At 38.5% G+C, this 25,529-nt stretch overlaps 1 protein-coding gene across 5 annotated transcripts in view; it reads right to left on the bottom strand.

The window, feature by feature from the left end:
* LOC139942082 (multiple C2 and transmembrane domain-containing protein 1-like) overlaps positions 1–25,529 on the bottom strand; it is an 89,257-nt gene that overhangs the window by 53,967 nt on the left and 9,761 nt on the right. For 3 of the 5 annotated variants that reach the window (XM_071938773.1, XM_071938769.1, XM_071938772.1), the window contains exon 2: positions 17,902–18,374. In XM_071938773.1, coding sequence (XP_071794874.1) covers positions 17,902–18,374 — 473 coding nt within the window. Of the gene's footprint in view, positions 1–10,875; positions 10,993–17,901; positions 18,375–20,757; positions 20,931–25,529 lie in introns of those variants that run through there. The other 2 variants (XM_071938771.1, XM_071938774.1) reach the window with 2 other exon arrangements.

Raw genomic sequence — 25,529 nt, 5'->3', positions numbered from 1 at the left:
TTGTACGTGGTAGTTTGATTGTACAATGTAGTATCCAATTGAAGCTTTATGTCATTCTTTATGTTACCTGCTCTGCAACTGTACGTGGTAGTTTGATTGTACAATGTAGTATCCAATTGAAGCTTTATGTCATTCTTTATGTTACCTGCTCTGCAATTGTACGTGGTAGTTTGATTGTACAATGTAGTATCCAATTGAAGCTTTATGTCATTCTTTATGTTACCTGCTCTGCAATTGTACGTGGTAGTTTGATTGTACAATGTAGTATCCAATTGAAGCTTTATGTCATTCTTTATGTTACCTGCTCTGCAACTGTACGTGGTAGTTTGATTGTACAATGTAGTATCCAATTGAAGCTTTATGTCATTCTTTATGTTACCTGCTCTGCAACTGTACGTGGTAGTTTGATTGTACAATGTAGTATCCAATTCAAGCTTTATGTCATTCTTTATGTTACCTGCTCTGCAACTGTACGTGGTAGTTTGATTGTACAATGTAGTATCCAATTGAAGCTTTATGTCATTCTTTATGTTACCTGCTCTGCAATTGTACGTGGTAGTTTGATTGTACAATGTAGTATCCAATTGAAGCTTTATGTCATTCTTTATGTTACCTGCTCTGCAACTGTACGTGGTAGTTTGATTGTACAATGTAGTATCCAATTGAAGCTTTATGTCATTCTTTATGTTACCTGCTCTGCAACTGTACGTGGTAGTTTGATTGTACAATGTAGTATCCAATTGAAGCTTTATGTCATTCTTTATGTTACCTGCTCTGCAACTGTACGTGGTAGTTTGATTGTACAATGTAGTATCCAATTCAAGCTTTATGTCATTCTTTATGTTACCTGCTCTGCAACTGTACGTGGTAGTTTGATTGTACAATGTAGTATCCAATTATGTCATTCTTTTGTCTTGGCCTGGTTGTCTTTAATAGGACCAATCTCTATTGAAATTTATCATAGCAATTTGCAGGGACAAGCGCTGTGTTTAATGTATGTTTATTAATACAGTTCGGCTGAGTGACTCAAATTGTTTCAATCTAATATGTTCATTTCCATACACTGCATTTTGAATCCTTGGATTGTCTGTGCACAGCAAATGAACAGCTCGCCTTAACTGAGCAGTGGTGCACCATCATTCAGTCAATGTACATGCTACATATTCTTTGCAGTAACACCATGTGTATATCTACTTACCAGGTAGAGTTTGTTCTTTTAGAGAACTGTCTTGCTATATATTCTACTACCGCAAGTAGATTTTTAAGATTTTTTGGGAGACTTCTCAGTTCTGAAAAGAACTGTCCTGCTTTTTGACTACTACCTGGGCAGAGGGTAGAAATCAGCCGGGCCTAGTACTTTAGGTTATAGGATTGTTATTAACTGCACTACCACGGAGTGAGTTCTTAAAATGGTCTCAACATTGCGACTAGCTTGCTCAAATCATCGTCAGGAGACAGAACTGAGAAGTCCCCCCGAAAAATCTACTCAGCGGTAGTAAAAATATAGTATAGCAGACAGTTCTCTAAAGAACAAACTCTACCTGGCAAGTAGATATACACATGGTGTTACCGCAAAGGAAATTGATACCTCACCATGCAATGCCTCAAATCCCATATACATGGTACATTATTCCGGTATCATAACAGTATGCCCTCTTCACTGTAGACTGCCCACACCCACTGATTGCTATCAGTTATCAATTACACAGACCTGTCTCTTCCAATTACATGAGTTTTGCTTGCAATGTAAGAGTACTCTATACACAGATGCATTTTTTAATTAGAGTACTTGATATCTGGGTGAGCCTAATTAAGGCCACTAATGAACCTGTGCATTGCCTTAGTGACCCAAGACAGTAATCATTCATTCGTTTCTGTTATTTTGACCACACACAATACTTTACCTCGTATTTTAAAGACAGTGGACACTATTGGTAGTTGTCAAAGACCAGTCTTCTCACTTGGTGTATCTCAACATATGCACACAAAGAAAACCTGTGAAAATTTGAGCTTAATCGGTCATCTAACTTGCGAGATAATGAAAGAAAAAAACAGCCCTGTCACACGAAGTTGTTTGCTTTCACATGCTTGATTTCGAGACCTCAATTTCTAAATCTGGGGTCTCAAAATCTAATTCGTAGAAAAATTAGGCCTTACTTCTTTCTCAAAAAATACTTTACTTCAGAGGGAGCCGTTTCTCACAATGTTTTATACTATCAACCTCTCCCCATTACTCGTTACCAAGTAAGGTTTTATGCTAATAATTATTTTATGTAACTACCAATAGTGTCATTACAGAAAACAAAAGTACAACAGGATTTGTGTGAGGATGGAGGTCTCCAAGAAGCATCAGCTTGTCGAGTAGAGATGACCCCAATTTAATTCAAATTACTTATTCATCATTATGCAGGGAGCTTCCCAGGATTTTTCAAACTGTTGGAAATTTTGTAAGTTTAAAAAACTATCTCCTCAATATGCAATTATGAATCAGAGACGCTTATTTATACCGTAAGTTCACGGGCTGAAGCATCAGTAGAATTTGAAAAAAATCTATTTATCATGTCTGTCAAAGAAATTTAAGTGATGTTCCCCTTTTAAGAACAGCCTACACTGAATGCGATGGGGTCACTATAGGTGATTACTCAAAACAGTTGTTAGCATAAAAACTTACTTGGTATTGAGTAATGGAGAGCTGTTGATAGTATAAAAAATTGTGAGAAATGGCTCTCTCAGATGTAACGTAGTTTTTCGAGAAAGAAGTACCTGAAAGCACACAAATTCGTGTGAAAAAAAAGTGTTTTTTCTTCCATTATTATCTCGCAACTTCGGCGTCCAAATGAGTTCAAATTTTCACAGGTTTGTTATTTTGTTTATATGATGAGATACACCAAGTGAGAACACTGGTCTTTGACAATTACCAAAGGTGTCCATTGTCTTAATTAATGTCTGGTACAATGACACGCTTAACCACAAGTTACCACTTAAATTTGAATTACTGAGACTATCAAGACAGTTGCTAGCCTATGTCACATGATTTGAGGCGTGGAGTCATTCAACCAAAAAAATGCGTTTTCTTTGCGTTGTGGTCGTCGTATCGCTGCAGTGGGACTCGGCTTTTAGGGTTTTGAAGCTTATGAGTTATGATTGAGACCCATTTATGGAGCACTTTAAGGGTTTACAAGCTGATGCATGAACTCCTTAAATTATGTTCATGACTGATGTTTTTAATTGTTAGTGTGGTGATTGAATGATGATAAATTTACAGTTACGCTCATTTACAAAAATAGTTTGAAATATTGTTGCGCTCACGATGGAAAAAAAAACATTTTAAGAAAACATTTTCAAATCTCCTTACAACTTCAAAGCAATCATCTTTGAAGAAAAACAAATTGGAAAGAAAAAGTAACATAAATGAACGATTTACTATAATTTAAATAAAATACCAATGGAACCAGACTGTCAGACTGTCTTGAAAATTATAGATAATTTACCCATTACCATAGATTTACCTCAGTTGTATTCTTGATATTATGATTTTGAAGTTCAAAAGATAACATTCCATTAATTTGAAATAATGTAGGTTGTTTCAACTCCAACCCACCCCTCCCCTCACTCCCAACAAATAAATATGTCCAAAACACCATGGAGATTCATTCCTCCATGAAAACTAACACCAGCATAGCATGTGTCTCAATAGAAATAAACCAGATTCCATAAAAACAGCAAGCTCAATATAAAAACAAATGAAATGGACACAATTATAAAAGGTACGCTTACCTTTTTATCACCAGCGTCTACGCATATTTGAACATACAGTGTGAAGGGGTTTTTATGATTTACGACTAAAATGCATCAAATGGCTTCACTGCAGGTGTCCCTGCAACATCAGAATGCTCTACAAAATTAATGGTAAGCCATGAGTGTGCTACCAAGTGTATACCATGTAGAACCGTGTATACATGTGTACAATGTGATGGGGTTACTACGTAGCCATTCAATCTCTCTGCAGTGTGACTAATACTAGCCAGTAGACCCTGTCACTTAAAAGGCTGTGTGGAAAGTGTGGTCCATTTTAATAGCTACACACTGTACACTGTACAGATGTCAGTTGACAGTACAGTGTAAACTGGACGAGTATGGACACTAGTGGGCAGTGTTGAACTTTCAATGAGCTGTACATCTCCAGGTGTACAAATGTCTGGCATCCCTTTGCCAATTTTGATTGACTTGTAGTCACTGCGGCACTTGTGTCTTGGATACCATGTTTGAATTCTGACAATTTGTCTTGAAATATAGTGAGCGTATTGTTTTAATCTTGTAGGTGTGAGGGTTGGGTCTTGGGAGCAATGTTATAAATCCTCTTTCCCACCATTGGCCTGAAGCCAGTCTCTGTCTTTTCTACAGTTATCGTAAATGTAGGTCTGTAGCCAGCCTCTGTCTGTTCTACAGATATATATGGTACTTGCGTCACCAGTGTGTCCGACCTAGTTCCTCCTATTAGGGTGTTTGAGTGTGAAACCAGACTTTCTGCTTCTTCTCACCCATACACTCTTGATTTGTTGAGATGTAGAACAAAGAGTCATTCCAACAGCTTTATTCCACGTACTGCATCTCTTTGGCACTCCTTGCCTGGTGCATGTTTCCCTCCATCCTACCATCTAGACTGTTTTAAGAGGAATATCAATTCCTACCTCCGGCTCCCCATGTTATTTTTATCTACAATATTCACTCCTTGTAGCCATACGAAGAGTGGCTTTTAGCCTTGTTTTGGGCAAATGTGCATAATCAATCAAAAACCAATAAGCAAACAAAAACACACACATGTGGTAAGCATTTAGACATGGAGTGGATTTCTTGAGTAAGAACGGGTTACTCGTCCTAACTTAGGACTAGCCATACGTTTTTTATATCTCCTAGGACTAGTCCTAACTGTTTGTGAAATCGACCCCCTGAATCCCTGTAAAAAGAACAGCATCTCACACACTGCTCAGTCTCATGACAGTGACGGAGCAGGCATGCCCAACAATAAGACCAAGGATTACTCTCTTCAATACATGTATGTATTCCCTTTAACTGCCACTGCCTTCATCCTGTTTAGAATGCCTTATAAATACTGAAATGTATGGCGATGGGAAAACTAACCGCAGAATGAAGAAAACAGATGGCACATTGAAACTGTGAAACATGGATCCACGGAGAGTTTCTTGTTTTGAATGAGAAGCAATCTGGGTGTTTATTGTGGGTCTACCTACTAGCATTTCTCTAGATGCTACTAGCAATGTATACAATAGACATAATGGATGATCTTTTCCTAACCAAATCAAAATATTCCCAACGTACAGCACCAGGAATAACAACTTCCTCTGAGTCTATTGGTTTGTCTGATGCTTTGGGACTTTATTGGATCATGGAGTTTGGGTGGATTTCACAAAGAGTTAAGACAATTAAATCTTGTCTCCAGTTGGGGCAAGTTACTTGTCCCATTGAGCATAGCTCCATGCTTTTTCTAACTTTAACATGTAGGACTTGCCTTACGTAAGTTTTCAATAGTCCCTAAAGAGTTACTAGTCCCATCCTAAGTTAGGACTACCTTTGTGAAATCATGATGAGATTGACCCCTGGTCAGAACCCAACCATTTCCTACAATGTAAAGGTCGTGGGTTCAAATCCCACCAACTTATTTGCCCGTGTGTTATTCTTCATCCCTGCTGCCAAAAAATAGCATCTATTAAGTTGTTACGATACCTGCCGTCGATTTCACAAAGAGTTAGGACTCGTCTTATCTCGAGTTAGGACGAGTGACGAGTAACTCATCCTAACTTAGGATTAATCTTAAGGTCTGCATGCTACAGTGCAGGGTTGGGACTCGTTGCAAGTCATAAGATTAATCCTACATGTAAGTTAGGAAGAGTTTTGTGAAATCGACGGCTGCTGCAATGGATTCGAACTGCCTCTCTTCATCGGGCTAGCTCTGTGATCTAGTGGCAAGACATTCACTCTAAAGGTCCCAGGTTTGAATCCCACCAAGGTACAGGACTCACAGGTTTTGAAGTATTTGATTCACATTTACAAATGCTTTATTTGTACACTGTACTGTTTGTACAGGACTTGTTGGCACTCAAACACAGAGTGGGTGATAGATAATGCATGAACCAATGTTTACATTACAACAATAACATGACATTAAAATGTTGACACAAGTTTTTTGTTTTTTTTTAACCCTAAACATGTACATCATACCATAGATCATACTGACTTCAAAGATACTGAATCACACACAAGGTGGCAATAGAAAACTTGCTATAACCAACCACACCATGGGAGAAAGGCAAAGGAGAAAGGCAAAGAAGCCACTCAACTCAAGTAGGAGTTGCTTTTGTTGTATAAAGCTCTATTCACACCACAATTTAACTGGGGTCCCTTGCTTTATGTTAGCATGGTTGAAAATGCAGCTGTGTTTGACAAGATTTTACAAGGGACCTTCAAGCAGTACAACAATTGTTATCCTTCCACACCAAAAACAGTTTTTAACATCTTACAATTTAGCAAGGGACCCTTGCTAAATTGCTCTCATATGAAAGGGGCTTAAGCGCCCATCCAAACCGAAAACAGGAAGTTTGTTCACCGGCCATGTCCTGTGAACAGACACTGCGACCAGTACAAATAGCATCTACCTGGCGTTTGATTTCCCTCAAGAATTACAAACGAAATGGAGCGTCAACATCTTGACACAAATCCAACAAAGGCAGACAGGGGTGCAGAGAGAGGGAGAAATATAGAGAGAGTTTGCTCCCCACTCTTGACAGGATGTGTTACCATGGTTACAAAGAGATGATCAATACGGAGAGCCTTTTGACTTGACTCCAAGTCACTTGGATCCATGGTTTCTGGGGCAGTGTGCATCAGACATTCATATTTACAGAGTATGTGTTTTTGGTTTGAATACTAGACCATTTTTAAGAAACTACAGCTCACCTGGGCCCAATTTCAAGGCTCTGCTTACCATAAGCAAAGAATCAGCGCTTAGGGAAGCAGGGAAATCTGCGCTTTCGTCAAGTATTTTCAAAATTACTAACAGAGCCCAAGCCAGAAACCAAGCCGAAACTTGGAAAACAGCCATATTTGTGTCGTTTGACATCGACATAAAATACGAACATCACATATGATTATAATTCACTCCTATGATTATGAAATACTTTGCAGAAAAAGTCTACCAGCATACTTGCTGCTGTACGATACAGGACTGCAATTTGTTGTGAAGGACACATTTTCAAGTGGATGGAAATATGTACATATGTTTGTCAATTATTGCATAAAAACTGCAGTTGACATTGTACATCTACACTATACAACATACAATTCTGATTTTTGATAGAAAACATATAAAAAATTGAATAGACCTGGATTTGAACCAACAACATCCAGATTTACGTTCCAGTGCTCTACCAACTGAGCTATCTAGCCCTATAATGGCAGTCTCCCTATTTGCCATTATCTTTGTGTGTTTTTTTGTGTGTTTTTTTTTTTTTTGGGGGGGGGGGTGTCATTCAGAAGTCATACAGCTGCCGTCACACCCAAGTTTACAAAACACCCTGGGAAGTGGCAGCCAGGGATCATCTTTTTTATTTCAGATATCATATAATAAACCACAAGGGAAAGAAACTGGGTAACTTTTAAAGTTTCCTTCCCTGGTGGTTTATTATTTGATAGAAAATACAATTCTGTACAATGAGATGATGTCCCATATGATCAAATCCCAGGCTTGGTGCTTCATTATTGAAAATGGCGAGGACACCTTTGTAAAGGGCAGGGCTTGGAATCACTAGGAGGCCACAACCTCTGTGCCCTGATCTTGGCCTTCATGCCCCTTCAAAAGTGTCTAATAAGACACTAATACTTTCCATAGAAGCGCCCTTTAAAATGAAAATGGCCCTGCCCTACCGAAGATAAAATTACAGGGCTGAAAGGGCACCTCACTTATAAGAAAAATGTGAATTTTTACTGGAAAGTTTCAACGGGCACCAAGGCAATGACCAGAGGCATTGATGGGATTGCCTTCATTGCCTCCATATGTAGACGTAGATAATGTAAGGTAAAATGCGACTAATGTAACAGTGAAGTGCATTCATGTTTACAAAAATATAATTAAAAATGACACAATGAAATGAACAATAACTATATTTTCAATAAGGCAACAGATGGTGTTTGTGAGTTCCCAAGATCCAACTACACCAATTTGAAAAAGTACGGATGACATTTAAATTATATTATCCTGGGTGTTTTTTTCAGAGAGCTACAGGTGTCGTCTAGGGCAGACTTTCCCAATGTCAGCAGGCCTTGAACTTCCCTCTTGAAGGGACACAAAAATGTTCCTCTGGTAAGGGCAGTTCTATAAGAAAAATGCAAGTTTGTACAGGAATCTTGCACAGGGCACTACGGCAAATGTGCAGGGCACCATTGCAAACGCTGTGGATTGTTTCAAGGCTGGGTGCCGTAGATTATTGTAAGGCTTCAGACAGGGCTCGAATTGAGGGGTGGGAGGAGGCAGGGGGAATCCACAAGCCTTAGGGCTTGTAGTTCAAAATGTTTACTGAACCTGAATTTTCTAATCAAGTAAGTTTTGATGGTCTTTAATTTTTGGAGTAAGACCAGTCCTTCTAATTTGAGGCGTGGGATCGCACATACACGCTTGAAAGCTTTCACATGAGTGCAAATAATCAAACACCTGGTCCCTACATAATGCACGCCACGTCATACATTTCTTGCAAAATTATATTTCATTTTTTGTCAAATAAAATAATGTTGGAAAAATCACAGAGCTCGGGAAAGTACTGAGTATACACACATCAGCGTATTGGGTTAAACCAAAATTAATATTCTTTATCCCAGATGCAAATTTCCATCAGAGTGTTTGTGTTTGTGATTTTGTGAGGACCCTTGAGACTGTAGTGGACAAATATTGGATTGAAATTTTTAAAGGAAAGGAATGACACACAACCCCTTTTCTATGAAGTCTTGACACGGCTGAGTTTATTTTGGCCTAAGTCCCAGCCTGTTCCACAAATTTGTGCCCAGTAAACGTTTTTTGGAACAAGATTCCCTGCAGAGACTTGTTGATTTTTTCATGCAAATTCCACCCCTGTCGCTACCTTGCTTATTCTGTGTGTAGTGCAGTGCGAAAACTGTAGTCTTGGTTCAAGACCGAACCTGTTATTTATTTTACGAACCATGGCAAATCACAAAAACAACCACTGCCGAAAAAGGCGCTTCCTCCCTACAAACCGCGCTTATCCGCTATCACACAGTAAAATATTAATAACAGGAAGGTCTTATGCGACAAATGGTTTAATCAAGGGAGAGAAGGCCAAAGTGTTCATCCCACATGAGTGTCATCACTCAGTGGTTGCTAAGGTGGATGAGGCTGTATGGATCAATCAATTGGGCTTTACGGTAAGCTCTGAAGGAAAACTGCCTTCAGGCACACCGTAACATGAGTGTTTTCTGCACAGACAGCATGACACCCATGGGTTTCAGCACAGTGTTTCCCCCATAGACAGCATGACACCCATGGGTTTCAGCAGTGTTTCCCCCATAGACAGCATGACACCCATGGGTTTCAGCAGTGTTTCCCCCATAGACAGCATGACACCCATGGGTTTCAGCACAGTGTTTCCCCCATAGACAGCATGACACCCATGGGTTTCAGCACAGTGTTTCCCCCATAGACAGCATGACACCTATGGGTTTCAGCACAGTGTTTCCCCCATAGACAGCATGACACCCATGGGTTTCAGCACAGTGTTTCCCCCATAGACAGCATGACACCCATGGGTTTCAGCACAGTGTTTCCCCCATAGACAGCATGACACCCATGGGTTTCAGCAGTGTTTCCCCCATAGACAGCATGACACCCATGGGTTTCAGCACAGTGTTTCCCCCATAGACAGCATGACACCCATGGGTTTCAGTCACCACTAGAAAATCCTAATCCCTACGCGAAATTGTCACACCTTTCCTCGACTTACACTACAGAGTCTGGTTCTTGCCAGACCACATTTCGTCGATGCCCATCCAAAAACCTTACGACTTTCGAGGCAGTCACACCTTTGACAATTTTGTAGAAATAACGATTTCCAGGATATTTTTCTGGAAACTTGTCTCGATGGTAAATATTGATAGACATTTTCAGAATCTGTTAATTCCTTGTTGACTACTGGACTGTAAGTTTCAAACAGGAAATGATACAATAGTTGGGACAACATTATGTATTACAGGGTAAAGAAATCCTGTGAGTTGATTACTTGTTGAATGTAACAGAGGGAATTAAACAAAGGCCATGTGAGTGGACTACTTGTTGAATGTAACAGAGGGAATTAAACAAAGTCCATGGAGGGCATTGCCTTAGTTGCCCCTGTCTTGGCCTTGGTGCCCCTTCAAAAGTTGTACACTTTGAATATCAAAATGTTTTAAAACACCCAAACTTGTTCATGTCCCCCATTGAGACCAATTAAACTCGATTGGATTTGGTTAAGTTACCTGGGTGAAACTTTCCTGGGCTGTTCTCACTGGACTTAAAATGGACTAGTTACCAAATTTGCTCTGTAATTTTACCCCCAAAAGACAAATGTGAACACGGCTAAAGTCTTCCATAATACAGTACCTTGTTTCAAAGGGACATGTTACACAGTGCTGCAGCACAAACAACTCCCAGTAGTGTTTGACTACACATTCGTTCTGTGTACATAAGGACGATCTGTAGGCTTATTACATTTTTAATGAAATCCTCATTCTCATTTGTACACCAAGTTCATTATAATAATAACTCAATGTATTATAATAATAACAACAAACCATCCAATATAGTTTCACACTTACCAGAAAACTCAACCCCAGTAGAAAGTCAACGAATGCCATTTTCTCTGTTGTATTAGACAAAACCTGATCATTTGTGATCTTTCAAACCACTCGACGTCACTGTTCCAACCAATCCTCCCAACGCAATGCGAATCTAGACACTAGCCTACCAGTACAATATTCAGAGTTCACCTCCATGGAACAGTGCTGATACATCAAGTCATCCAGGGGCCCATGGCCGCGGAAGAAAAAACTACTTCACAGCAAATTATTATGACAACTCTGCCGTGGAGTGGAAAATTGATGGCTAGCAAACCAGCAAACACATCTGTTCTGCTCATGAGAACTCTATTTGCATTTCATTTACATATTAAACTATTATAAACAAATTTGCAATCGACTGCTGAAATATATCAGTACTTTGCGATGAACATTTTGAAACAAAAATCTTTAATGGATATTAAAACCAACACCCTGTTCCAACAGATATTTTGTGCAGCACGCAGGTGAAGCGTTTCTGTCCCACATAAGCAGTGCACACTTGCACAGTTGTTTTTGTTTAGTAAACCTGTGTATTATCGTGTTTACACCTTTTGTACAAACAAAACTGTGTACATGGACATTTTTAATTAAAATATGTCAAGCTCCGACCACAATCGACTGGTGAGAAGTCATAATAGTGGTTTGGACATGATGGTGTACAAGCTGAAACACTTTTACACACATTTAAAAAAATTTGCTTTATATGTGTCGCTGAGAATCTATATAATCATAAAATGCAGACAATTTAATGGGATCATATTGGCGCGTGGATTTCTAGACGACGCAAAATCACCCGAAATAGGCATTAGTGTAGTTTCATATGACCTTTGTTAAATTGGTGGGCCAACATGATCTCGCTTATTATTCAATTGAAATCTGTTTAGGAACACTCAACTTAACCAAATACAAGAAACCATTGATGGGATCTTGTTGGCACAGATACTTACAGTGATGAGAAAAGTGAATGTTGTGCCAATTCTAGACCAAAATGTGTGGAATGGCAATACTTAGAAAACTTTCACAAAGATCTTTTGACATGCAAGTTGCAGAGATCCCAAGATTCTTTTTTCCATTTGTCATTAGATGAAAACTGTTTCAAAACCCAGTTGCCATAATAACAAAAAATGATGTTGGCGCGCAAGGTTACGGAGATGCGAAAACACAACATATTGGTAAAATTTGAACTTTGACCTCTATTGTCTCTCTGCGCCAATGAGATCCCACACACTTTGCACTTCAATAAGGGATGCAAGCTCTTTCATGTGAACTTGTTAAATTCATAGAATCTTAAGGGCGCATTGAGTTATGAGGCATTGAAAATGGCACAAGGGCACTGTTCGTCAAAGGTTCAGGTCCGCGTAACGAGATCCCAATTTTATTTTTTTACTTTTGTTATAAGCCTAACTGGAGGTTTAAAAAAATGTTTTACTTTTGTTGGGACGAGCTTGGCGCACATTTTTGTGTTAACAGGGAATGTACTTTTCGTTTCACGAGTGCTATTTGGCCAAAACTTTGATAACTGATAACTTCAAAACTGAAAGCATCAGGAAACTAATATTTTGGATTTATTCGTTTGGTATGATGATGTATCACTCTAATTTTTGGGAAGAAGATCTGATTACCCATGAATCACAACCCCCCTCCCCCCCCTAATTTGGTACATTCTTACAGGCAGAGGCTCTTAAACGAGAAACATTCAAAACAAAGAGCACTGTAGCACTGTAAGAAAAAAATCTGATGACTCATTAGCCAGAAAAGGTTTAATTATGAAGGGGTTCCTTCCGAGCCAAAGATTGCAAAATGCATTTATTGCCACAGATAATCCCACTTAAATCTGGTTGGGATTAAAGTTCTAGTACTCACAATTATGTCTTCTTACAAAACAGCATTGCTCAGGACGCACTGTGTAGGCCTATGACTAACTTTAAAATGTGTACCTAATATTCAGAAATCAAGTAAGATAAGAACTGTGGAACTCTTGAGGGAAGATGACATAGGGTTCCTTGTTATTCATTTTTTTTTTTCATTAACAATATCACATGGTTTTTCGAGCCAACAACTGTTGCACGCTGTCTGTCTGTTGTATTTCCATCAGCACAACAAACTTGAAAATCCTATAGCATGTGAAAATGCATTGTTATAATCAAATATAACTATACTTTTACATGTTGGTTAATGTAAAGAAAGATGAAGTACCAAGACCCTGCTGATTCAGGACATGACAAGTTAGTGCAAAGACAGCTTGTATACTTTAAGTTGGCTAAGGAAAAGTTTAAGTAGGATTTGAAACTCTACATGGTGGAAATACGATACGGAAAAGTTTGCGGTAACACCATGTAATGACTATCTCTAATGAGTTGGGGTGGTTCTGAAAAAAACTGTTAGTTTTAACTCGAAGTTTTGATCAGTATGCTCTGATTGTCTTCACGAGATACACTAGTAAATTCATTTCTCGGGCAAAAGTAGGTAGAAGTTTCTGATAATAGGAACTAAAGAAACAACATCCAACCGAAGGGTGTACCAAGACCATAGACCCCATCACTTAGTGAAGCAACTACTTTGTTATTATGGTAATACATGTTTGTGACAAAGAAATAATACCGTATGCTTGTCCGCCATTTTAAAAACCACTCGCCAACACCTCAGAAGTATGTTCGTGTAAAGTTGCCGACGTTCATCAACGGTGGTGGCACACAACACGTTCCACTTGAAATTGTTGGCGAAATTGCGCAACTGTTAGCTATGTTTGGGCGAGTGGAACGCCCCCTGCAGTCTATAACCACTAGACCAAGGTTTTCACCTCTGTTGCAGGGATTACAAGCTTAGAATCCCACTTGATTAGAATATCTATGTTTTGTTTATATTTTTTTACATGAACTTTTTATTGTCTTGTCCACGAGTCAACAATCAGACGACTCAAACAAAGACATGGGTTTAAAGGCAGTAGACACTATTGTTTTCTCAAAATAATTATTAGCATAAAACCTGACTTGGTAACGATTAATGGGGAGAGGTTGATAGTAATTAGTTGATAGTTAAAACATTGTGAGAAACGGCTCCCTCTGAAGTGTCGTAGTGTTCAAGAAAGAAGTAATTTCCTACGAATTTGATTTCGCAACCTCAGATTTAGATTTAGATTTTTAAATCAAGCATCTGAAAGCACACAACTTCGTGTGACAAGGGTGTTTTTTCTCTAATTAATATCTTGCAACTTTGACAACCAATTGAGCTAAAATATTCACAGATTTTTTTTTATGCATGTATGTTGAGATACACCAAGTAGGAAGACTTGTCTTTGACAATTACCAATAGTGTCCAGTGTCTTTAAGTAGATTTGCTGTTTCTCCTGGTACAATACGATGTACATTTTAATAGACAAACAGTGGCCACTATACTTGATAGTACCCTGGGAATTCAGAACTCAAGAATTCCATTTTATAGCTAACTTATGTAAATCAATTTGGATAATATAGCAGTACGCTTGTACAGTTCAATTTGTGTGCGTTATGTATGTAACGTTGTAAATGTGAACAGCCACGATCACAATCACGGGACCTTCAATTATTATTTTCCTCATACAAGTATTTAAACAACAGTCTGAAAACCATTGGGGCACAGCAGTTATGTCAATGTTATTTACATCAATTTACAATCACTGTGTCAATGATGTATAAAAAGTGCTTGAGTTTGTCAAATACAAGATCTGCAAAGAGTTACTCAATTTTATCTGTTATTAGATTTAAAATTAGAGCGAAAAGACAAACCATTCTTAAGGGCAACAGTCTGCTAGGTTTGAAACAATGAAGCTGGGTTTATGATAACACCTTCAATTGAAATTTGCTTAGTTTTAAAAGAAACAAACATTTGAAAACTACTATTCGAGAGCGCCTTAAAGTTTAAAGTGAAAAACTAATTAAAATCCATTTGCCAGGTCAAAACAAAACTCAAATTTCAAAAACAAATTTCTAACCTGTTGCACCTATTATTATATAGGTTGTGTAAGGTATACAGGAAGGGAAATTACCAGATAAATTTTGTGATATACTCATTTTCTAATAGGTAGAGTCCTCATAAGAGCGGGGAAGAAACTACAAGTCTCTTAATCTCATGTTAAAACTGTGTAAATTCCAAAACCCTGCCGGTGCACTATTTGCCAACATCGTTCTTTGGCTACTAAAAAGTCTTTAGTGGGCTGCTTCCGACAGCAAATTTTTACATACAATGTCAGACTCAGTCCAGTGTCCAGATTTGTCCTTTCAACCATGCACTAGGTTGCCATTTAATTTGCACACAATACATTGCTGATTATCTCTTGAAATATTATGCCAAAATTATGACTTCATCCAATATCTTCATTACATTTTGGTTTAGAAGACATGGGGGAGGAGGCAAACAAATTGTTCATTTTCAAGATTCTTTGATTTATTTGGAAACTCTGATAAATGATGTAGAATTTACATGAGCAGAGAAGTATCTTGCCTGCCAGGAAATGCACAAGGTCACATCTACCACAAAATTAAAACCACTATCTTTTATACATCTTTTATCATAGTTTTAAAATATAATCAAGAACTGTGAAAACAACATCGGAACAAGTTGTGAGATGTGCTCCCCATTTTTTTTTTTTTTAACAAGTTGATAAAAACATCTACCACAAAATCAAAAACACCCTTCTACACGCCCACCCACAAAACCTAAATTTATGTCTCTTAAAATCGATCATCAATCTTCCCATCTTAAGACACTTGTATTTAAGTCTTTCTTCGTGACTTGATAATGAGAAAACTTCCATACACTTACCAACGATCAGGAAGAAACACACACTCGCATAAAAACCCTGAAGAGTCCAGTAAAATATTGCAGACACACACTGAAGTACCCAAGGTGTATGCTGCACGCAAAACAATTTGTCCGCAGAACGTCCTCTGAAACTGTGTCAGCGAATTCACGATCTCGAGATCTTTAAAACGGCCTTCTCTAGGCACTAGCCATCAGGCAAACTCATCCACACCCTATCACCTCATCGGGTACAACTTCCTTAAGACCCATCTAAATGTAAAGCGCTCTCCAGCAATCTCCCAAGGGGACTGTCCTCGATACGCATCAGCCAATAAATATGCCGGTCATGTTAAGTGTAATACCGAGACCCACACTCGAGGTGCGTCCGACGGACAGACGAGGAGTGAGATGGAGAGGGATGCCAGGGTGATGGAGAGGGCTCTGCGTGCGGCAAACGGTCTCCGTGCATCATGTGTGAATAATGTGTGAAATACAGGGCAACACATCATAGATAATACACCAGTTGACAACCCCCACAGGTAATTTTTTCTCTCTCTCTCTTGGGCTATTGGATGTTTAGTGGTTTCCCCCTCATCACACGTTTGTAACACACCTTAAATCAATAGAGTCAACACTGAACAGATGTCCCTTGCAGGGAAAAAATGTGGGGTGTTTTTTTTCTTGGGTGAGTTTAGATCAGTTTGAAAGATTTAAAGGAACTCTTTTAGTGTTGAGCAGGTTGGGGTTGTATGTTCCCAGGAAAAAGAAAGTTTCAGGAATGGTTTAGTTATAAATAAGGATTTTGTGCCTTTGGTCTAGATATTATGATGTGGGCTGTAAAAGAACTAGGTTTTTTTTTTGTACAAGAATCAAACCAACTTGTAAAAGTTCTTTTAAGTTAAAGGGATCCTGTTTGAGTACCCCCAAAAAACTAAAACAGCTTGAATATTTTGCATTGAAGCACGTTCATATCGGTCTGCTGATAAAAATTAAGGCAGTCTAAAAAAGAAATTTATGGTAATTTGGGGGGGGGGGTGTTCAAAAGACTACGATTGTGCCAACTGCTTACAACACAAATCTGTTTTCAGTTATACAAGTATACATGGCAATGAAGGGAAGACAGAATCAGCTTATAACTTAACAGAAGATTAGTGTGACACTATGAAATGTCAGTGGGATTTTAGATTGGTACATGTACAATTCCCTTCATCCTCACTTATTTGTTTACACTTGAAAACAAAAGTAAATCAGATTTGTACAAGTCAATACTTTGTGTGTTCTCTTTTAGGAACTCTCTAATATTGGGATTATTTTTTAAATTTAATATTTTTCTTCTCAAGCACAATTTCTTCCGCAGTACATGCCCTTCTGTAGGTCTATTAGTACACATTGCATGGAGTACACTGTGCAGAGAAGTACCACACGAGGGCGCTATTTCATTTGTATGGTCATAGCAACTTGTGAAACAACAGGCTTGAAATGAGGCTACCGCAGCCTTCCAATAACTCATCACACTATGATCAAAATCACTGGAGCAAAGAAGGCAGCTCGGGACAACCATCTGACAGCTGAAACTTAAAGGGACATGTTGGCTTGGATTGGGCGAGTTATGAAAAGCATTTGACACCGTTTATGGTTAGAAAGATGGTTTAAAAGTGTACGTAAGTATGATTAACACAACTGTGCCTCGAAATTGAGAAAAACTGCCTTGCCCCTTCAGGAACAATGGTTAACCAGTCCAAAACATTAACAGTTACTCCACCAGCAGAATTAATATGTGTAGTCCCAAACCAAAATGGGTTTGAATGGAATACAGCTTTGTCAAAATAAAATCTTGACTAAACAAAGTACAGACAACAAATATGGTGGTATTTGGCACTGGGGCTAACAGTTTTCTTTAAAGGAATGCAAAGAAGGTCTGGAATTGGGTGTAACACAATAATATCTAGTAAAGCGTGATTTTGCATGTTGATTCCAGTGCTGTCCTTGTTTGTACCAAGCCAACTAAGTGTAAGTATAGTGGATGCTGTACATAATAGGCCATCCAAGTTTAAAGGCACACTGTTTAACATGGACCTTGATTACAGCAAGTCAACACACCATCCGCTGTTGAACTCATCCCACACTATACGAATGCATGTTAAGACTGGTATCCCTGAAAATGTTTGCAGCTTTCCGGTGGTAAGCGGTCAAGGCATTGATACGATAATTTAAATAGGAACTTACCGAGTCCTGCAGTTCTTGTACATGTCTTTCTGTTGTGTTTCTAGGTTTTTCCTGGGAACTCTCTACTTTTGTCCGATGAAGTTTCTGATCTTCAAATGAAAGACTCTTCTTCTTTTTCCTGTTGTTCTTTTTCAATCCCCCGTTTGGAATCGTTGTCAAGTCCGTCTCGCTGTGACAACCGTTTCTCGTGTTCAAATGTGCTCCTCTTGGGAGCGTCAAGTACTCTCCAGCCGAGTCCGAGTCCTGCGAGAGTTCTGATTGGCTGAAATAAAGACATGACCCCCCAACCTCATCGGAAGCTCTACGTTCCTTGTTGCTACGGAATGAATGCCATCGACGCATTGGGTTGGTTTTCTTCTTGAAGCTCTTCCAGAGGCTACGTCTCTTGTGTCTATCCAGAGCAGGCTGGGAGGAGGAGAGTGAGCCCTCGTGGGGTTCGTCCAGTTCATCGTTGCTGGACACCTTGGATTCTTCTGAGGAAAAACAACAATAAAGCACAATTGATCAGTAAAATGTGGTGTAAAATCAATGGGTATTCAGACCACAAAATACAGTAATAAGTTCTATGGAATTATCACAAGGTTTTAAATGGCCATTTAAGAGCAGCAGGGTCATGGCTGGGTTATGGACTGAACTGAAGGCAAAGTCCTTCATCACCCTGCAAATAAACGCCATTACTCTTTTAATCCCATTTATAGGCCGAAATGCCCTTTTCTTTACAATGTGTAATCAGTGGTTTATTGTTTAATAATGTAGGTTTTGTTGTTGATAAATCTTATCTTTATGTGTTTATGTGCTCAGGCTCTGTTTCATGAAGGGTTGAACTGCATGCTCAAAACATTTGTATTGAATATGTGGCCAACTGATAGATTTAACAATAAGTACCCTATGTACGTTAGGCCTATTGATTATGCTAAGTATAAGTTAGCACTTGAGACCACTTGCCTTAATTGTTACAAGTACATCTCCTTCGAAACAATAAAAAAACATTCCCCTTCTTTCCTCGTGGGGGAAAAAATATTTATTAACTGTCTGGGGTATTCGACTCTTTAACCTTTAAAGATAAAGTTTTAACAATCTTTATCTGACACACTTTTATATTAGCTTACTTTTCATTGCCTCCTCCCCACAAAAATTGTCTTTCTATTTGATGGGTACACATCTAAGACACCTTTTATAGATGTCTTTGTGAACCAAGAGAACCAACCAACCTACACCATGCACTAAGCTTGGGCGATATCACGATATTATCGAATATTGCGATATTCGATATTGATATGGAGTTGGTTTTAATCGAAATATCGATATATCGCGATATCGATTAAATATCGCGATGTATTTGCTAGCTGAGACATCTTGCACCCCATAGGTTTGGAGTAAAACCAGAAGAATAGGTCATTAGAACACCTCTCTTATGCTATGACTGTCTCTTCTACAACTTTCACTTGGAGTTTGAAGACTGATGATGTCAAATTTAATTAATCGCGATTATTCGATATTATATCGAATATCGCGATATATTGTCGGCGATATATCGTGAATAAAATAAATCGATATTGCCCAAGCTTACCACGCACTCATCAGTGAATACCGATATTAATTATGCCACAGTAATTTTATGCCCAACAAAGTTCCAATGCAAATATGCACAGGGAAACCACACTGCATTTCTATTATTATAATAGCAAGCTGTAAGCACACTACACTTCCATATTGCTGTCCATGCATTAAGTGGAATATTCATTGGGTTGAAGGCTCATGTCCACAATGACCATTAAAGATTTTAATTAATAAAGAGTTCATTAATAAAGAGTTCAGTCATCATTATCACTATCTTTGGACTCAAAAACAAGCAATGGTATACATTTTACAACATGCGCGTACATGTAGCTTGGTCCACGGTATAATCATGGAGGAAGGAAGAGAAGGAGCTCGAGCGAAGGGACTTCAAAAGTCAAACCCGTGGTATTGTGGTCGTTTTAACGACACCTGTAATCACTCACATACCTTATACAGACAATAAGCGACCGGGTGTATGTGAGTTTGTGCGTGCGCACTTGGTTCTTTACTCAACCATGGTGTCGTATGTTGTATGGATATAATACAGAAAAAACAACTTTTTAAAGACCTGATAAAAATTGTGTACACTTGTGCTCACCAAATCGAAAAACACAATTGAATACCAACCACCCTCGTGTGCTAATACCCAAACTTTGAACCACCGCTATTGACCGGAAAGTCACAAAAAATGTAAAAATATGCCATGATGTTTCAGTGAAACACCACAAACGGTATCTGAAATTATGTCTATTCACAATTCTAGTAAATATCTTTCGATTCTGTCAAGTATCAAAGTGCACTCGTCTAAAAAAAACAATTTTCTTTTTGTGCTTGGTCAAATAAAACAGTTAAAGGCAGTGGACACTATTGGTAATTACTCAAAATAATTGCACAGACATGACATATATGAAATACATTTAATATTCACTTTTCCATTTTTCTAAATTTATCTTTCAACTATTACTTTACTCGAAAACTGAAATTCCATATTCAGTTCCTTCTTAGATATATTCAAACATTGACTTTTCTGAGTGACCTCTAAGTTAAAAGCTACGCGCTATGGCATTCAACTAAAATGACAACCTATGTCAACAATATTTTAAAAGCAGTAGGCCTACAGTATTATAAATGCACATATTATGTTCCTTTATGTAAACAACTGCATACAGATGCATACATATAGACCCTTAACTACAGATGTTACAACTTACAGTATGTGTAGCTTGATATTTCATAACAAAGCCATACATTTATTATCAATAACATACACAATGTCTCTGTTTCTTTAACACTTACTCAGTAGTGGCTTCCTTTTCTTTGATAAATACATCTGCGTCATTTTGACGTGTGAGTATCCATGTACGCCCAATTTATGAGTTTCTTGCAAGAGATGGGCTTAGCGTAAAGTCTCCCTTCAATAACGTGTTGTCGACACTCTAAGCTGCAACCCAACTACTACTGACACTGACAGAGCATCATTTTATGACCACTGTAATAAATAATTCACAAAGGGGGAAAACAGCGCTGTCATCTGGTGGCTGTGCTTCCAGACCATGGACACTGTGTGTATTCTGAATTCTGATGGCGATTTGGCATGCGATCGGACTTGAAATCTAAACAAGTCAATACAGTTGAACTTTGGTCGCATTCATTGAGCCCAACTAAAGGCAAAGGGTGGCTAAGGTTGGAAATAAGTTACAGTAAGTACACAAGTGGGATTGGACGGTAACCATAGCGCATCGTTCATTGTAAACACTGGAAACTAATGGACTGTCCTTTAATGAAGAATTAATACTCATTTCTTACAGTTTGCGATCAATTATTGACATGGGATTATCCTAACAAAATAACTATTATGTAACAGATACAACACCGGAATTCCCCTAAATTTAATTTACTAGTCCTGAACTGTCTGTCTTTAACAAGTTACAAAACACAATGCGATTGGATAAAAAAAAGGTGGCCCTTTCTAAATGATTTTGCAATCTACTGGTACATTACATGTACATCAATAACTGTCCCGCACATTATCATTACATGACAACAATATGTAAGTCGTACTTTACTATGTTTCAGCTAAAGGGTACTCGTAGTACATGTGTTTACACAGATGTCAATCATACAAAAATGTCATGAGTTAAAAGATGGAATGTTCCATTCAACGAGGCAAAATGAGTTGAATGGAACATTCCATCTTTCATCTAATAAAAATATTCTCTTCATTTAATACACCGTTGCAAAATGTTTATTTTTTTGTTTTATACAAGGAAAACCGAATCACACCAAACTCTTTCTCCTAGATTCTGAAAAATTGGGCTTAAACTGTGTGGACGTAGTAGCAACTTTTTACGGTCTGTTTACAAACTTAATGACTTGGACGGGTTTGATTGGGATGGTGCTCCAGAATTTTGAGCCTGCTCAAAAATTAGACGAAGTGGCGACAGACTTAAACCAAATAGGTGTACTACGAACTGAATTGCTGCACTTGGGTGTGCCAGACGTGGTGCAGTCGGGTGTACAGTTCACAGACTGGGTTTGTTTGTAGCACGTCTATCACACTCACAGACAAACTCTACTCGTTACCGGAATTTAACTGACAACGGTCATATAAGACATTGCCGGCCAAAGCTTTACGTTCTATAGCCAGACCAAACCCGTTTTGCGATTTCTTTTTTTAGGATGGGTTCGAGTGTTTTGAGAACTAGTTTGGTTTGACTCAGCCTTATGTTGTACAAGATTGTATTATAAGCACATTGGCTCTATGAAAAGCCAGCTTGTTGCAATGTTAATGGTTGAAAACTTAAGGCCGCCTGCGTCTCCAGCAAATAGACACTGAAGCCTCGGTGAAATCGCCCGTCAAATATCTCAGCCACACGACAAACCAGTTCTATGTGTGCAAGCGTGTGGTGGTCTAGCATGAAATAGTGCAAAAAGATGCAACAAAAATGCACACTGATGTAGCACCTGTACCAAAGTGCACGCTTTATGAAGGCATTAAATGGTGAGAATAACGAATGACGCGCGACCTTCAATCCTCCTTTAATCGAATGAAAAGGATCTTGGGTGTAATGAAAATGAAATAACTGCAACATTACAGAGTTTCGATTGGTTTACAATGCCATACTTCCTTACATAATGCAGGCATGATATTTGGTCATTGGGAAAATAATAGGACAATCATATTGAGCATAAAAACTGTATACATACAAGGGCTGACCTAAATGTAAATAGTGTAAGCTTTAATAGATATTTCAGGCTTTTTATCACAATTATTCTGATTTTTGAGGGGAAAGAAGACACATGTATTATGCTTGATCATGAAATATCAGCAACCAATTAATGTGAGCAATGTCAAGAAGGAAAAATCTGTACAATAAATAGGAGAACGCCAGTCCAAAAACTTTGAAGTTTCTGCTATTTTGCAAGAGATCCATTCGTTTTTTGGAACAGTAAATTTTTCCAAGAACTCAGACCACTTGTTTTCAATTAACCAGTCTTAAGTCCTGCAGGCTAACTGAACTTAAAGGTTATGGGTTTAAGACACTCAATTACTTCTCTTCACCTAGGGGTAAATGGGTACCTGTGAGGGCAGAGAGGTGGTTCTTGTGATTAATGTTAAAAGTTAATGCGCTAACTTGGCAGCCAGACTGCATGCATGCACTCCCAGGGGCTTGAGACGGCAGGGAGGGGCTTATGAAGAAATGATGGCCCAGTGACTGGAGAAATAATGTGCATGCATTATGAGAGCTACATTAGCGGGTACCTGCATTATATAAAATGTTATTATAAGTACTGTGTACCACACAGTGGTGAACATGTATGGCAGGCCTTGAATTTCATCTTTGCAAGGGGAATGCCATTTTCATTTTGCAAAGTTCACTTCCATTTGAAAATCTAAGTCAATGGGAAACTTTTAAAGGTGCACCAAGGCCAAGACCGTGGCAGTGAAGGTTATAGAGAAAATTATTCAAAAACAGCTTCTGAGAGACACATTTCATACACAAAATGAGTCTCAGATTGCATATATTCAATTATAGTGCATACACAAAATAAAAATAAAACAGTTCCAAAACTCAAAGGTATACTTTGCCTTTAAAGGCACTGGGGTCGATTTCACAAAGAGTTAGGACCAGTCCTAACTTAGGACTAGTCCTAGGAGATATACATATTGCATGGATAGTCCTCAGTTAGGACGAGTAACTGGTCCGACTCCTAACTAGAGATAAGACTAGTCCTAACTAGAGATAAGACTAGTCCGAAATCCACTCCTGGACACGTTTGGTTACTCAAAATGTTTACTAGCATGAAATCTTACTTGGTAATGAGCAACGGAGAGCTGTTGATAGTATAAAACATTGTCAGTAATCGACTTCCTCTGAAGTAACATAGCTTTTTTTAAAGAGGCAACTGTTCACAAAAATGTTTGAATCTGAGAAGCCCTTTTCAGGCATTTGAAATCAAAGTAAAGTAAATTTGTGCAAAAAGGATTTTTTTTCTTTCATTTTCTTGCAACTTCAATGCCAAACTGAGCCCGGATTTTCACACCGATTTGTTATTTTATGCATGAGATACACCAAGTGAGAGAGAATACTTGTCTTTGACAATGACCACTTATGTCCAGTGCCTTTAAACTTGCTTGACCTGAGTTGTGTGCTCCACCGGAGTGTCACAGTCAATAGGCATATCTCTGACCTACTCAAATACTGTAGTAAATGATCTTTAAGTTTAATTAAACATGTTTATCCAAGGGAGGCCATTTGCACGGTATTGCTTGGGGCCTGCTGTGTGACAAACTGCTTCTGCTTCTGCTTCTTACTCGAAATACAATTTACATTGCTAATCAAAAGGGACCTTTATCAAAACAGAATGCATGTTTAATTAGTACAGTGTGTACTCTACAAACACAAGCACTTCCTTGTAAATATACAAGACTGCGATGGGAGACTTACGTGTGTACAATTACATGTAGCTCAATTTTTTACTGGACCAGAAATTTGTTTTCAATACCAGAATCATCATCCGTAACATTGTGTTATTCATTACAATAATGCACATAATATGTTGAATGTACCCAAGTAATACAATAACATGAGATATGAAATATATTTTGCACAATGATTCAATTGTAATCAGCAGATAAATGACAACATTTAGGTGTGAGGTGAAGCAGAATGCTTAAGGTTGTACCCTAACCTATGGACAAACAAACATACAACCAGGGAAACGTAACAGGACAAAAGGACAAGAGAAGCAGATAAGACAATATCAGACAAGACCAACACAACTTACAAGTCACACCTTAAAGGAACACGTTGCCTTGGATCGGACGAGTTGGTCAAAACAAAAGCGTTTTTAACCGTTTTTTATATAATGCATATGGTTGAAAAGATGTTTTAAAAGTAGCATACAATGATCCACACAAGTTTGCCTCGAAATTGCGTGGTTTTCCTTCTACTGTGCGAACTATCACCGTCGGCCATTTATGGGAGTCAAAATTTTGACCCCCATAAATGGCCGACGTGTTAGTCGACGAGGTAAAAGGAAAACCACGCAATTTCGAGGCATGTTTGTGTGGATCATTGTATTCTACTTTTACAACATCTTTCTACCCATATGCATTTTATAAAAAACGGTTACAAACGTTTTTCAAAGACCAACTCGACCGATCCAAGGCAACGTGTTCCTTTAAATAGTTTATAAATAAGAGTCAAGGAACCAAGCTCTTAGGTTTTCATCACGATAAGCTACAAAACTACAAAACTTGCTACATGTACAAGGTTTCAAACCTGCTTTTATTTGCACAAGCTAGAGAAGCTTTGTCTCATAAGATATTTACAGGTCTGATCCTTCACAGACTAGAGGCATCATGAGAAGGCGATTGCCTCGGCGCCCCCCTGGTCATTGCCCTGGTGCCCTTAAAGGGTGCCCTTACCGAGGAGAAAATGCCTTGGTGCCATTACCCTTTCTAAAACGAAGCATACGGAACTGTATTTATCAGACCATAGAGAAAGGACATGATCAGACTCAACAGAGGTCAACATTTGAACACAACATTGCAAGGCATTATA

The sequence above is a fragment of the Asterias amurensis genome, chromosome 9, assembly GCF_032118995.1.
Source record: "Asterias amurensis chromosome 9, ASM3211899v1".
In the NCBI taxonomy this organism is placed as follows: Eukaryota; Metazoa; Echinodermata; class Asteroidea; order Forcipulatida; family Asteriidae; genus Asterias; species Asterias amurensis.
This window is presented reverse-complemented; position numbering and strand designations above follow the sequence as displayed.